The 15,699-nt window shown below is 39.4% G+C and overlaps 1 protein-coding gene across 4 annotated transcripts in view; it reads right to left on the bottom strand.

The window, feature by feature from the left end:
* Window positions 1-15,699, bottom strand: part of PHF21B (PHD finger protein 21B) — a 143,129-nt gene that overhangs the window by 37,348 nt on the left and 90,082 nt on the right. For all 4 annotated transcript variants that reach the window (XM_036401594.2, XM_036401591.2, XM_036401593.2 and 1 more), the window contains one exon: window positions 344-436. In XM_036401594.2, coding sequence (XP_036257487.1) covers window positions 344-436 — 93 coding nt within the window. The remainder of the gene's footprint in view (window positions 1-343; window positions 437-15,699) is intronic.

Raw genomic sequence — 15,699 nt, 5'->3', positions numbered from 1 at the left:
AGAACGTGGGGTTAGATCTTGAACAGGAAGGTTAACACTGCCACCAGTTCTTTTAACTACAGAATTGCAGATTTTCACTTTGATTTGTGATTCAACTTTAAAGCATAAATTTACATTCCACCATATGTATTTTGCTCTTCCACAATGAATCTGCATTACTTTTTATAGCTTTTCATTGTGCTATCAGTACACACCCAGAAGAATTATGTTTTTCATGGACTGAAGAAAAACACAACTCTGCAAAATCAGTGTGCTGATGCACCCACCCAGGCCTGGGCAGTAGACAGAAGCAGAGAATATATACAAAATGACACAAACCCCTCTTTGAAAGTGTATTTTGTACCTGAGGTAGCACTGCTGGTCCTTGTCCTGCCAACCTCTGCAAGGAGCTGACCTGAGGAACCTTAATGGGCACTGCAGTGATAGTTCCCAAAGCCTGTTGGAAGAAAAACATTTGAACACAGCTTAAAACAATCGTAAAGCTTTCCCAGACAGAATCTCTCTGAGCCAGCAGTTCCCTTCCAGTTCTGTTTCTCTTCCCATCTGCCCTGGCTGAAGGCTCTCTAGGAGGCACCAAACTGTTTTCAAAAAAGATCTGAAATGCACCACAGTGACGTGTATTGGTACAATGATGCATTTCATGGCAGCCAGGGTCACAAAGAGATATTTGCTGTGCCTCAGGAAATAGTAAATACTGAATTATTAAAATGGAAAGCTGCCTATAAATCTACTACAGCACACTGCCACACAACATTCAGCTGACACCCATTTGGGCCAACACAGCATTTATTACTACCCATGCTTATTTTTGTTACTCACCCTTTTCTTAGTTGTACACTAAATTTATTCAAAGCTTATTTAAGATAGGATGGAAAAAGCAGATAACTTATAAATTTATGATTGGGCCATATACGTAGAGAAGACAGCTAACTTTTCCCATTCAATGTCTTTCATCCCTGATTTCAATTCACAAAATCATGGAATGGCTTGGATTGGAAGGGACCTTAAAGATCACCCAATTTCACTCCCCAGCATGGGCAGGGGCACTTTCCACCAGACCAGGTTGCTCCAAGCTCCATCCAATATGGCCTTGGACATTTCCAGGGATGGGGAAGCCACAGCTTCTAACCAAAAGTTCTAAAAATACTTTGGTTTACTGGCCAATATTCTTTGGGCAAGGTTTTGTAACTTCTATCTAGCATTTTGTTATCACTGTTGGGATGACACAGAAATATAAGCAAGCATATGACTGTCATTATAACAGCAAGAGACACTTAGTCACCAAACAGAGAATCTTACCAGGCTGTTAGAAATAGCTAATATGGAGAAAAATATAGATTCAACTCAATTTCTCTAAATTTAACTCTGCTGTAAACCAAGAGTTTGGATCACAGCCAGCAAGATAAAATATGCTATTATTACCTCAATCTGGTAATGAAATTTGTCAGTAGAAAAGAAACTATAACATAATCAGCTCAAGGAAAGTGAAACTGTGTCATATCCATACTGATATGTTCTCCTCAGACCTCACCCACAGAGTGGCAAAACAGTCTATTTCATTCTGTCTCCAGTGTTTGATAAGAAATAACAAGTGTATTCAGGCAGAATATTCTTAATAAACTTCTCCTACAGCATTTATATTTTTTATACCTCTGCTACTCCTGTCAGAGACATTTGGGGGTGTGATGTTGCATATTCAGGAAAGATTAACATTTGAGGATTTGTCTGATTAAAACAACAAGGAGAGCTGAACAGTTAAAAACATGCAAGACAATTTTTCTTGAGTACTCGTGGATTACCAGTGCCCTGGATTATCCATGGAAAAATATACTCCATTAAAATTCTGTCTCAAGCCAAGAGAAGAGTGAAAGGGGGCTGAGAGAGCAGCATTTCCATCCATGGATGACAACACAAGTAAGTTACACTTTCCTTTAGAGATTAAGGATCTGGCAGCAGGGTGAGGAACAGAAGGGGGTATTTCTCCCACAGTTTCCTTATGGGGTGATACATGGACTAAAAACAAGGGGAAGGATCTGACTGAACAACTTCACTGCCCTCACACATCAGCAGGAATACCATGATGAGCTACTGCATTCTGGGGAGAAGGAGAAATTAAGCTGCCACCTACTGCTGTGGGCATTTATTAGACTCATCACAACTTCCTGCTTAATATTAGAACAAACTGTAATCAATTCAGCCCAGATTCAGACTTTTTAGGGTAAATACCAAAGTGAACTTTCCAATTCATGCTACAGAAAGTTTATCACATGTAGGATCTATATTTTCCTACTGTCCCAAATAAGATTTCTTGTACCACAAGTGAAGTCCAAGGTCTACTTGGAAATACCAGGGACACCACTACTTCTCCTGGGCTGCACAGATACCCTCTACAGAAGGTTAGAAATAAAAAGTTCTGCCTTCTGGAAAGTTGTGCTTTAAAGGCTGCTGCCTCTGACCTTGCAAACACACATTCTAATATTCCTATTCCTACAGATACACAAGGATTTGCAAAGATTTCCAAACTGGACAGCAGAATACACTGTGGTTGGCACGGTGGTGTTCAGTCCAAGGCTGCACTTGATGATCTTGGATGTCTTTTCCAACCTTAATGATTCTGTGATGCCATTAAAATACAAAGAGTCGACACTGAATGAAATTGGGAACTGATTATAAAGATAAGAGTCAAATTACTAAGATGTTAAGTAAGATCAAGTGATCAATTGTTAAGATGCACAAAAAACTCCATGTCTGAGCAAAAAAGGTCTTCTCTTGTACTACTTTAAATATCTCCAGGGAATAAAAAACCAACCAAGCATCTAGAACAGAATGACTGTCTGTCCTGCGAGGAAGGAGGTCCTGTCAGCCCCTGGGTGCACTGCTGGGCCAGTTATGGTTCAGGTTTCAAAACAGTGAATGATTGAGACAAAAGCAATGAGAGAACAAACAAGAAACACGACAAAACTACTCTGCACTGTTTCCTCAGCTTCACTTGAAGGCAAAGTCAGGAGGAATCATCTGTGGGTAGTGGAGAAATGAACTACTGTCACTTTTGTCACCTGCACTTTCAAAAATTTAATCAGGTTTATTTTCCTGAAGGAGCAGTTCTGCAGCAAACACAAAAGTACAAAACCAAATAATGGCACTCTTAAGTTATGAAATTTTCAGTGACAAAGATGCAGCCTTCCCTTTATAAATGATTTTATAGTAAGGATCTGTTATTGAATATTCAAGGAAACAATCTCAGTATAGAAATCATATGGCCAAGGAAAAAATCAGAACTTCAATCTCATGTTAAAATTAGCATGGGATGTTCAGTATGTTCAGACAGAGAGAGATGTAAGAATCGATTTTATTTTTCACTATTTACATTGTTTTGTTACTATTTCCCAGCTTGGGCAATAAATGGTTCCAGCTATTCAAGAATTCAATGACCTCTGTACTTTTCCTGTAACACATTTCATCTCTTATGTCTGGGTACTTCGCCTAGGTCAGTATTATTGTCTCCATTTTAGTGATTAAAAAAGTCTAGATTTAGAGGTAAAATGATAATGCTCAGGGCTAGATTGTTGTGCAGGTGGAAATTCCAGTGTCTAATCCATGTGACTGATTAACTTCATCTCATCCATGCATGGAGACCTTCAACCAAGTGGCCTAATTTTTAGGCAGACCAGAATGTCTCCACGACAATGAGTGAACAAAGTGAAGTATGAAACAGGGAATCCCAGTTGTGCTCTCTGCAATGAAGGAGGTGCCAGAATGGGTGGTTGGGCAGTTTGTCTCTGGGTACAATTTACACTGATTTGTTCTTGTTCAAGCTGTGCATAAACATAGGAAAAGAAATGGGAAATAAAATCATAAGTGTCTTTATCTGATGCTCTTGGCCACACAATGAGAACTGGACAAATTTCCCATGGCTCAAGCTATGACATGTCAAATCCTGCTCACACTCCCCTTCATACATCAGCTCAAGTTGGGCCCTCAGCTCAAGCCCGTGGGCTTCAGGAGGTTACTAGTCAAGATACCTCCCCAACAAACAGAAAAATAAACTTTTGTTCCTCCTGTTTTCATGCCCCGACTGTCCAGGCCATGGTGAGCCTGATGGAGCAAAGACTTGCCACTCACTAATTCCACACTATCGTTTTTATCCATGGGGACTTTTTTCTTTTCTCCTTCTTTTCAGTTTATCCAAAGAGCAAGGTTGTGCACATTCTCATAAACTTCTAATTAACAAGCTGAAAAGACATTTTTCTGGCAATGCTTGACCTTTAAGCATTTTGTATGGATTTATTGATACAAGCAGAAACAATAATTTAAAAGACTATTTTATGAGTGCAGGATAGCAGCACTTTTGTAAAGATAAATGAATTTCTCAATTCTACATTTACAGCTCTAAGCATTTTAATGAAAAGGTCCATAAAAGTCAAAGATATTTCTGAATCTCTCCTTTGTCTAAGGCTTTTCTGGTGACTCCCTGAAACATCTATAATGTGAAGGGATGGGGAAGTGAAAAGCCAAATTTCAGTTTGCCTCAGGTTTGATTGTATGCATTTAAATCAGATATTACTTTATACAGTTGGGTTTTTTTTTAAATAAGAACAAATACATCCAGTGTATTTCCTACTGTCTAATTCACTACACTTTACATCCAAAAGCATTTTGGAGCTCATGATCTTTTGCTCTTACCTCAACCTCCAGCCCTGGACTGGGACAGAAAGCTCAACCACTCCATCCCTCAGTGCAGGAGTTACTGGATAATGAACACATGTGACCTGGGACACAAGACATTTCCCAACTCCTGTCTCCAGCCACCTCCACAGGCAGACAGGGATCTGGCATGTCAGGGACATGGTTTTGATTCAGCCATCCACAGGTGCTCAGACACGAATGCAGCAGGCCTGCTGTGGAGGGGATCTGCAATCCCTGTTGGGCAAATTTCATCCAGCAGCACCTTCCAAAGGGTCATTCAAATTGCAAAAAGAGGTGAAGGGATCCAAGGGAAATCATCCTTTTCACTGGACAGTTTATTCACTAAGATAATAGGAATAAAATAGGAAAACCAGCTCAAGTCCCCAAACAAGAGGACACAATTGCATTAAAAGACAAAAAAACCAAACAAAACAAAACAAAAAAAACCCCAAAAACCTAAAAAACAGTTCCTCCCATTCAACCAAAAGAAAATGAAAAATTTAAGAGATATTGCCAAGTGCAGTTATAGAAGAAGATCACTTATCACTGTCATTTCTATTAATGCCTTGCATTGTAAGTACAGGAGCAACCAACAGGAGCTGGATTCAATGATTCTTGTGGGTCCCTTTCAACTCAGAACGTTCTGTGAACCTCCTATGATTCTCCTGCAATCAATCAACCTCATCCCAGGATAAAGGCTCTCAAAGACAACTGAGGTATAGAAGTGTGAGGAAGAGTAGCAAGTGGAAGACATAAAAAGTGAAACAAAGAAGTATGGCATGGGCAGAGAATAAGAATTCAAATGATGAAGTCTAGAGATGGTCAGAGGATAAAAGGATGCTGCTGCAGAAAAAAAGATGAGACCTGCATTATCAGTGATCAGACTAAGGGCCATATATTCACTTTGCAGCTATTATGTTATGACTTATTTAGTCAATGGCTGAGTTTTCAAATTTAGGACTATTTGTGATTTAAGCAAGCTTCTGCCTTTCAGCCCTGAATGAATACACACACACACACACACACACACGTATATATCTAGATATTGTATCTCTATTGAAAATATTTGCATTTTACTCAGTTTGGGTACCTACATTTGTCAAACCATTGCTATGTTCACTTTGAATAATAAATTGCCTTCCCCCCTCCTTTAGATGTAGTAACAAATGCTAAAGGACTTATTGCTACTATTCATTATCTGTACAAACCCATTGCAGAGCTTGTGTCCATGAGCAGTTTGAGATTACATCACAGATGTAAAGCTGTTAGGGGACATAACTGTTCTCCCACTCCAGAATTACACCAGGATAAAATCACTCCAGTCAATCACTGAAGAGAATCAGACTCAACCAGCAGCAGAAGGTCAAAGACACATTCAGTTCTACAGCACGTTACCAAAATAAGAGTTTAACTCAGGAACATATGGGTTTGTTGTATCTCAGCTGAACAGTTCAATTATTTGAGCTCAACTGACACTACATTGCTGGATTATTTGCAAATTATTTTATACTGACATCAATACTGCAGCACAAATACTGTGTTCCTGCAATGAATTATGGAAATACTAATCTACTTCTTTTTAAAGAACATATGCATCTTTTTAAGATCTAGGTCTTCTTCGTGTTGAACCTAAGCTATTAAAAAAAATCTTTTTGTCTGTTATGTGTTCAATATTGGCACCAACAGTTTTACAGAATGGATTTTTAATGTGCTAGTGACAGGGGAACAGATTGCTATGGCAACAGCAAAGACGAAAATTCTTAACCTGAATGGATCATCGCTGAAGTAATTGCAGGGGATTTTTACCCATTCTACACCCATTTTACAACTTGAATGCTGCATTCAACTTTAAGCTTGCTTTATATAAATGCCAAGCACTGAATGCAGCCTCCAAGTTGATTTGACCTAAAACTTGCTGCTCCTTTCCTCACAAATCCTGGATAACTGCTGTCCTCTAGCTCACCTGAACATCTGAATACTAGCATGTTTTCAGAGTCCACCAATAAAAGCAACAGGCCTTTGGACATAACTTTGATGCTCCTCTAAGACATGTTCAGATACATATTTTTTCTTTCCTTCTAGACTCAACTTGCAAAAAATTGGTGGAAATAATTTCTCATTCTCCAAAATCTGGTGAAATCACTGTGCAGGGTATTCCCAATAAACTGATGGAATAAGGCATCAGTTTCACATTTCATTGCATCTAAAGAGGCTGTTATTTCAGACACATATTTTGTATGAACATTAATTAAATGGAATTTCATGGAAATGTAAAGGTTTATAGGTTTTAAAAGTGTTTGTTCTCCCCACTTCCTCTCCCTTTACTCAGAGCTCATTAATCATGCTTGCATATGCAATTTATGATCGCTATGAAGTAGACAATTGGAAATACATATGTCCTGTTGCTTTTTCAAAATATCAATATATTTGAAACTATCCTTTCTTTGGGCACCAAAAATACTATTTGAAACAACTCTCCTTATAGTCAATTAACAATGACTTGGACTTTTGTCCTGGAACAGCTCTCTCTGCATGGGGGCAGCAGTAGGAGGCAAAGCACCACCTTAAATTCCACACCTGCTTTGAAAACCAAATTCTTAGTTGTTGCTGAGGTTTTTGTACTCATCCCTTTTATCACCACTCATTTGCAAGGAAGAACAAGGTGGTATCACATCTCATGCAGGTATCAGAAGAGAATATGCAGAGATAAAACAAGCAATGTTCTGCTTTTCCTGTGTCTCTCAGGCCTTTCAGAGCACCACCCAATTTATCTCTGCTTTTACCATGGGATTTTCAAACCACTATCTCTACTTCTTGCACATTGCCATCTGGGTGCACTGAAAAATACAAACTCTGAACACACTGTAGGTATGTATTCTGGCAAAGGGAAAACACAATGACTACAGCCCACATTTTTCCCTGTTTCAGAAATACCATTGATTACTTACACAAGAAGACATCTGTGCCAAATGCCTATTCCTAAACACAATTTGCACCATAGTATTTACTGGTCAGTAGCTTTTTAATGCACCATTTTTTAAATGAAAAGAATTATAAATTATTTCTACATATGTTATAAAAATAAAATTTTATATATAGATATTATTTGTTAAGTTTTTTTTATTAGGATTTTTTTCTACAGGCATTAGATCACACTCTAAATTTCTGAATTGAAATAAAATAAAAAGAAAAAAGAAAGTTTGGGTGTGCTGAATGCATTAGCATGCACCTACCTGTTCTGTGATTTGTAGCCTTATTCAGAAACCATATTTAACTAATTAAGTCTCCACCTCCTGCACAAATGAGCATAATGCGAATGAGTTGAAGCAAGACTCAGCAGCTGTGATCACACCTATAGGCTCTTGCTCCGATGATTCATAAAGGGTTTTCTGTTTAACTACTCAGCTGTTCCAGGTTGATCTGGTTTTTAATGACTAATGTTTTCAAATTACTTAGTCTGCATTCACAGTTTGCAGAAATATTCCCAAGTAAAGGAAAAATGTATGAAGTGTCACACAAAGCAGTTTCACACCTCTCCCTCAAGTGAGCTCAGGCAGGAGTGAAAATCTTCAACAGACCCAGCAGCTACTAAAGCACCACTGTCCTACCACAGCTGCAGGATATGAAGATTACAGTATGAAAACATCCCTTTTAAAAGAAAATATAGTAGTAATAATAATAACAAAAAAACCCCACTAATAGCTTGCCAAGCCTATTGCACTGTCATTAGGAAAATCATGAAAGACATGCTAGTGATGTATCTTGTAGATTAATTCTTCTGGCACAAATAAAGCTTCTCTACACCTGACTTCAGTGGAGATGTTCCAAACTCACACATTTAACAATGCTCATAGAATTTGCTGAGAAATACTGTGTTATTAAGGCTTATAAACTTCAACTTACGCAAGTGTAAACACGTCATGATATGCCAAGATATAAATTAATTCTGGTTCTATCTAATAACTTCTAAATTCAAAACAAATTTCTGGATTCAGGCTAGAAGAATAAGAGTTAGAGCTCATGTTCCTCAAGACTTGACAATTCTGAGCCATCATAGTGATGGTTCAAAGCCACTTACTCTGGCTTTGAAACCCACTTAAAACCACAAATACAGCAGGAACCTGGAGCTTTTTATCTTCTCATACTTATTAGGGAAGTTGGGCTGTCCTTTTCTAGCAATAATAACACATGCAATATCTAATTTCCCACATTACAGGAAAGGTTAAAAATTACATGTTGACAGAGTATGGAGGATAGGCTTCTATTTTGAAAAGTCAAGCGTGAGGGAAAATAATATAGTAATGCTTCACCCTAAAAAAAAGTGAAAACAGCAAATTGGGTTGTGGGGTTTCATTAGAGCAAATGCTACGTAATTACCATATACAGTCTTCTAAAATCATAGTATCCCTGTAGCATCTCTGTCAAATTTCTACTGTATGCTTATTACTACTAGTCTACAATATCCTTCCTTAAAAAAATCTTAGTGTACTAAGATATTATTCAAAGGAAAATTAATATTATATTAAATTAAACAATGCTGACTCATGGGTTTATTTCACACCCAAAAAGTGTGAAATATTTAAGGTAAAACCCTTAAATCATCATTATCAGTTCAGCAAACTACAAGAAGCGCAATGTTGCTTTAATTCTATCAAAGCTGTCATTCACATTCTGTTATTGCCTATCCAGTCACTGCTATTGCAGTGATCCTGCAAATAAAAATGAACACATCTCCAACCCAGCCAGTCTCATTGCTGGATTCAGTGAGGGATGCAACAATCAAATTGTTTGTAATATCCTACATGTGCAAATTTGATCACACAAGTCACTGAACTGGGGTTGTAATAAAGTAAAACAAGAAAAAGAGGCTAAACAAATGCCTATAATAAAGATCTCATGGAGAAAACCCCCCCAGACAAACAGTCATACCCATTAACAAAATGCCTTGCACAAAAACAGTGGGGATGGTCTTGCCTTAACTGGTAAAATCTCCAAGGACAGTATTTAGCCAAAGAATTAGAACTGTCAAAAAGATTAAGACCCTAGCACAGAAAAGCAGGTAAATATCAACTGATACATGGATATGACTAATCCTGTTGAAGACATGTGAATTATATACATGTTAACTCAGGGTTATGCTCAAATAGAAGATAAACTTGAAATAGTTTTCTGAAATTACTGATATTGAAGCCTGATTGTAAGATCAACAAAAAGAATTTTGGTTTGTCTTACCTTGCCTGGTGCCTGCCTTATTTTAAAAGGGTCTATATTTCAGCTTTCATAATGATAAAAATCCAATTCCAATGCAAGTCTTTCTACTCAAGAGGGCAAAAAAACCACGACTCAAGACCACAGCATACCATCTGCACAAGAATTATCTGCACAGAAGAAACATCAAGCCCAAGAGTGATTTAAAAGCAGCCAAAGAAGAAACAGGCTCATGATAAATGAAAGTTACTAGTCTTTTCCCACCCATACACACATATATGAGTATCAAAAACACACCCTATAGCTTTTAACAGGCATCCGCCAACACTCTGTCCTTGTCACTGATGGAAACTGAAATATATCTGTCTTGCCATTCAGCTATTCTCTAAATTTAGAGATGAACAAATTTGGTTAAATTTGGATCAGGCACTTTGTGACTCACATTATCCTCCAAGTTGGCAGTCCTGCACATGTCACACAAAAAGACCATTTAACATAGAGCACAATCCCACTCCTGAAGAGGCACTGCCCACAGTCAAGGCAAGGGATACACAAACACCCCATTAAAAGGCAGGAAACCCATGCAAGCCACTCTTATATGAACAGCAAAACAGTGCCTGTGGGTTGAAATATGCATTCAAAGAACCAAATCTTTAACCAGTGCAAATAGAACTCCATCACTTGGAGCACAACTCTCTAGATTCCTAGTCATGGAGGGTCTGTCCTTCTCTATAGGAATTTCTCCACACACAGATTACTTTCTTCTCTCTCACAAACACACACAAACACTTTTAATTGCTTATTGTGTAGCAATATAACTTGAATGTTAATGAAATGGCTGTGATGTGAGGAAAAGAGAACAACTAGCATCAATAAGTACTAATAAAGTACTTACTGAGTAGTACTAAGCCCTAGCATCAATAAGTACTAATAAATATTAATATAACACAAACACTACTTATATTGCGATGTGAAACAAGTTTATAATCCACTGATGAAATCCACAAATGAAATAGAATTACTGCCTCTATTACTGTCAGGAATTACTTCTAAGTTACTTCTATTTACTACTTGAGTACCCATCAGCACTCTGTGTTTACAGCATCTACTGTCTCACCCATCTCTCTCACCAACCCCACCACATTTATACATGAAACAGCTGAAGATCAGTATTTCCTGATACATTTTTCCAACCAATTTCAATATAGACACAAATGCACATTGTGAGATTAGCAGCAGACCAATTGCCAAATCCTGATACAGTCAGAACACCAATAGGAGATCTTATCATGCCTGTATTTGCAATATGAACATTGAAAGTGGATAAACACAGAGTTTGCAGTCTGGTATCAAACAGATTCCTGCAAATTATTCAACTATCCCACAGACTCTGAAGATAATGAGAAAACCTCACCTTTAAACAATAAATGGAACTAAGACCTTTAGCAATATTCCAAAGCCTTTCATTTCCTAAAGTGGTGCCTTTTATTAAAGTAACAGCACATGTAGAATAAGTAGACCTATTTATGCATCCCATAATTTAGAAAAATACCTAGGAGATGACTTCTCCAGCCCCAAAGCTGATCATCTTTCACTATTGCAAACTGCACTTCAAGTTTGAATCACACAGCCATCAAATTTTCTATCCATCCCCTCACATTCTTGGTCCTCCATTTTAAATAGAACTAACTTGAAAATTCTGACATTTTCAGGAATGCTTGACTGATAATTTCTGTAAAGCACAGACAGCCTCCAATTACAATGAAATAGCTACAGTGTATTATCATTTTTAGAGCGTTCTTTGCAATTCTGAAGTGAATCAAAGCTCTCCATGGGAGCTACTCTGATTAATGTCAAAACAATCATGTGCTAAAAACTCTCAGCATTAGAATAAGGGACTCCGAATTTTGTTTGTATGGATAATATATAAAAATGTATGAAAATATCACAGAGACTTCCATAAAGGGACTGCCTATATATTCACAGAATCACAGAATTCCAGAAAGGCTTGGGTTGGAAAAGACCTTTAAAGCTCATCCCATCCTACCCCCTGCCATGGGCAGGGACATGTTCCACAAGACCAGGCTGCTTCCAGCTCCATCCAGCCTGGCCTTGGACACTTCCAGAGATACTGCAGCCAGAGCTCCTCTGGGCAACCTGAGCCAGTGCCTCACCCACCCTTACAGGGAAAAATTTCTTCCCAATATCTCATCTAACCCTACCCTCTGTCAGTTTGAAGCCATTGTCCCTTGTCCTGTCACTCCAGACCCCTGTCCAAACTCTGTCTTCACCTTCCTTGTTGGGTCCTTCAGACAATTAAGTCCCTGCAAAGCTTCTCTTCTCCAGGCTGAGCAATCTGAATTCTCCCTGGGTTTCCTCACAGCAGAGCTGCTCCATCCCTCTGATCATCTTGGTGCCTCCTCTGGACTCGGTCCAGCTGCTCCATGTCCTTCCTGTGCTGGGACCCAGGGCTGGAGGCAGCTCTGCAGGTGGGGTCTCACCTGAGCAAGGCAGAGGGGCAGAAAACTCCCCTCCCCTACTGCCCACACTTCTATATTTTTATCTCCCTAAATTTTAAGACTTTATTTTATAGGCAGTTAGAATTGCTCCCAAGAAAAGGCATGAAATTGGAGCAATTGCATTTCCCTCCTTTAACCTGGTCTCTTCTGTTTGGTTGTCTACAGACAGGACAATGAAGTACTTCTGGTTATAAGGAAATACAAATGTGCTGACAGCTCCATCACTCTTGCAGGACCAGGAACCACTGACAAAACTAAAGTAGTTTTCAGTTAATCTCCTTCTGCTTGTGTTGCTCAGTAGAGACACTTCTCAGACACTCACAGGAAAAAAATCCATTCCATAAATACTTATGCAGCATGTCCATTCCTATCCCCCACTGCACATGGACCTGCAGATGGGATGTTCAGTGACACAAATGCTGAAGACAACAACCATGGTCTGGTCTCCAGAAACTGGGACTCACAATTATTCCCTTGTAGAGGCCAAAGGGCCAGTGACTAAAATCATACCTCATCTTTGGAGGAGTTACAATAAATAACGCACCCCAAGGTTAGGGTGAGAAAAGGCTCTTTCCCACAAGACTCTGCATTCATATGTTAATTCTCTGTGAGTCCTGTTGTCCCATTTGCCCCCTGTTCGGCCCCTATTTCCATTTTTGTATTCCTCCTCAACTGTTCTCCCTCCCCTGACTCCCCATTGGCCCTGATTTGTCACATTGCTCTGCCCAGTCAATCCCCAAAGGCTCCCTTTGTTTTTAACCACACCTTGCACCATTTTGCCCTACTCCCATTGGACCCTGATCCCCTGAACCATCCCCTCTTATCCCATATATAATCCTGGACCCTCAGCCCATCTGGGTTCTTGTCCCTGGGCTGTGTTCAAAGTTGTGTCCTGTTCTTCAATAAATCATCATTTGGATCCCCAAACAAGAACCCATCTTGACAACATTCCTCATTGACCCCACATTCCCTGGTCATTCATTTTCTTCCAGCAGGGTGTTTATTTGCCAGTTCCCACAGAAAATAAATTTGGAAAAGTTGCACTTAGATTTTTACAACAAAGCATCTGACAGTCAGTGTAAGTCCACTTTTACCTACCCTTTCCTGCTGAATATTCTGCTGCCTTCACTGGAAATTTTTGGCTGTGTAAGGAATACTATATAGGGCCTGATGAGGTTTTATTCAGTTCCTGAATTTTGTATTTTCAGTCTTTATTCAGTCTTTGGGTGTCTGAACCCTAATGTAGACCAAATGGGAATGCAGACTGAGCAGAGAATAAATCCACATGCTTTAGATGCATTGGGATATTTAAAAGGAAGCCATTTATCATCAGGAAGCATAAGTGCTTATTGTGAATCTGACATTTAAATATACCATCAACAGCAACCAGCATTGAGAAATGGTTTAATTAACCTGAAAGTATGTAATTTTATGGTATTTAACAAGAAATACAAATTTTAAAGTGCTTTTATGCTGTATATATCAGAGTAGTAAGGCCAAATCCTGCTGTTAGATACCCATATTTAAATATGGAGTAAATTAATGAACCTCCCTTAATGAACCTGCAACTAAGAGGGTGCAGATACAAGCAGAATCTGTCACACACACTCTATAACCCACTTCCTAAAATTACCATGTTCTTTACAACATTCTAATGGTAGAGTTAAAACTTTGGCCCCAATGGCAAGAACTGATCAGTGGATGGTGAGTGGAGTGGTAAATCCTCAGAGTTCCTACTCTCTGAGTGTTTTTCTTCATTATTATTCTGTCCTGGGGTGGTGACTTTATGATGCTTGTATCCCCATTCATCTGTTTAGCCCAGAAATAAGTTTTGCACTTTTAAGACTGGTTCTGAGAGCGAAGAGGGGAGAGAAGAAGTGCAGAGTTTGTTATCAGGAACTGCCCTCACTCCTCCATATTCTGCTCCTGGACTGTGCTGTCTGCAGCATGGACAGACAGCAGGACAGAGCTCTCCTTTGCTTTTAGTTCGTTTTTAGCTAGCTGAGGCAGAGAAGTTCCCTGCACTGTGGTTTTTGTTTCTCCTGGCCCTGTTTAACCCTGCTCTGGACAGAACACCCAGCAGAGCACCGGCAGCTCCAGCTGTGGGCACCGGGCCGGGCCTGGGCCGAGGCATTTCCAGCACTGGAGGGACTGATCAGAGACTGAGTGAGCTGAGCTACTGCCCACCGAGGGACTTGCTGAGTTTGTCAGCTCTTTGGAGCAGCAAGAGGTTTTACTGTTTAATATTGTTCATTTTTTTGTGCTGGTGAATGCTTTACCTGCTAAATAAACAGTTTTTTCCACTTTTCTCGAAGGAAATATTTTCCCAAACCACTTGGGGGAGGGACAACTTGAATCTGCTTTCTAGAGGAATCCCTTTGGAGGTTTTTCTCCCAGATTTGCCCTATTCTTAATTTAATTTGGCTAGGTCATCTCTTCTACATTTTAACATATCTCCTGAAGGTAGACTCTAATAGGATCATACTTCAGAATTCCTCTGTTTACAACAACTCTGTGCCCACGATGGCATGGTCAGTACTTACCTGTTTAAAATCTCCACATCACTGGCTTTCTGTGGTGTTGTCTCCTCTGTTGTTACTTTGAACAGAACACTGTTACCATGCCAGGTTGCTCTCACAGACTAGCAAAAGCAGTCAGAGCCCTGATAAGGCCCCAGCAGGAAACCCAGCCTTTGTTTCACATTTGAGGAAACCATAAAAACCAGAACAATTTATGGAAAGTCAATAGGAACTGTTACCCACACAGAGCAGTCATCACTCTGTTCCTCCAGAACAGTCATCACTCTGTTCCTCCAGAACAGACATCCAGAAACCAACACAGTGACCAATAAAACAAAGCTCAAGTAAGCCCTCAACAAATCTCTTCAATATCTTGAAATTCATCAGCCATCACTGACCAACACAGATCTGAAGAAAAATACAACTGAACAGCAGTTGTAACACACAGTAAGAGCAGGAGCCATGGACTCCAGAAACACAATGATTTTGGCAATCACAGACAGCCTGGCACATCTCTGATGCCAGCGGGATGCTGGTGCTCTGGCAATGGCCAACATGACCAAGGCTCTCATAATCCATAGAAAAATGTCTTTATTTTTCCGCTCCCTTAGATCTGTGTGGAGCCTCTGGATTGTTCTTGTCTCCTTGTGCTCACTACTTATCATTTCCACCTGCATTTCAGCACATGGATTTACAAGGATAAGGAATAATAAGTATGAGGCAGAGCTACAAAGAGCTACAGCAAAGGCTAAAGGGGGCCATGGCAT

The sequence above is a fragment of the Molothrus ater genome, chromosome 5 (genome assembly GCF_012460135.2).
Source record: "Molothrus ater isolate BHLD 08-10-18 breed brown headed cowbird chromosome 5, BPBGC_Mater_1.1, whole genome shotgun sequence".
Classification (NCBI taxonomy): Eukaryota; Metazoa; Chordata; class Aves; order Passeriformes; family Icteridae; genus Molothrus; species Molothrus ater.
The sequence above is the reverse complement of the archived record's forward strand: the minus strand, read 5'-3'. Positions and strand labels throughout refer to the sequence as shown.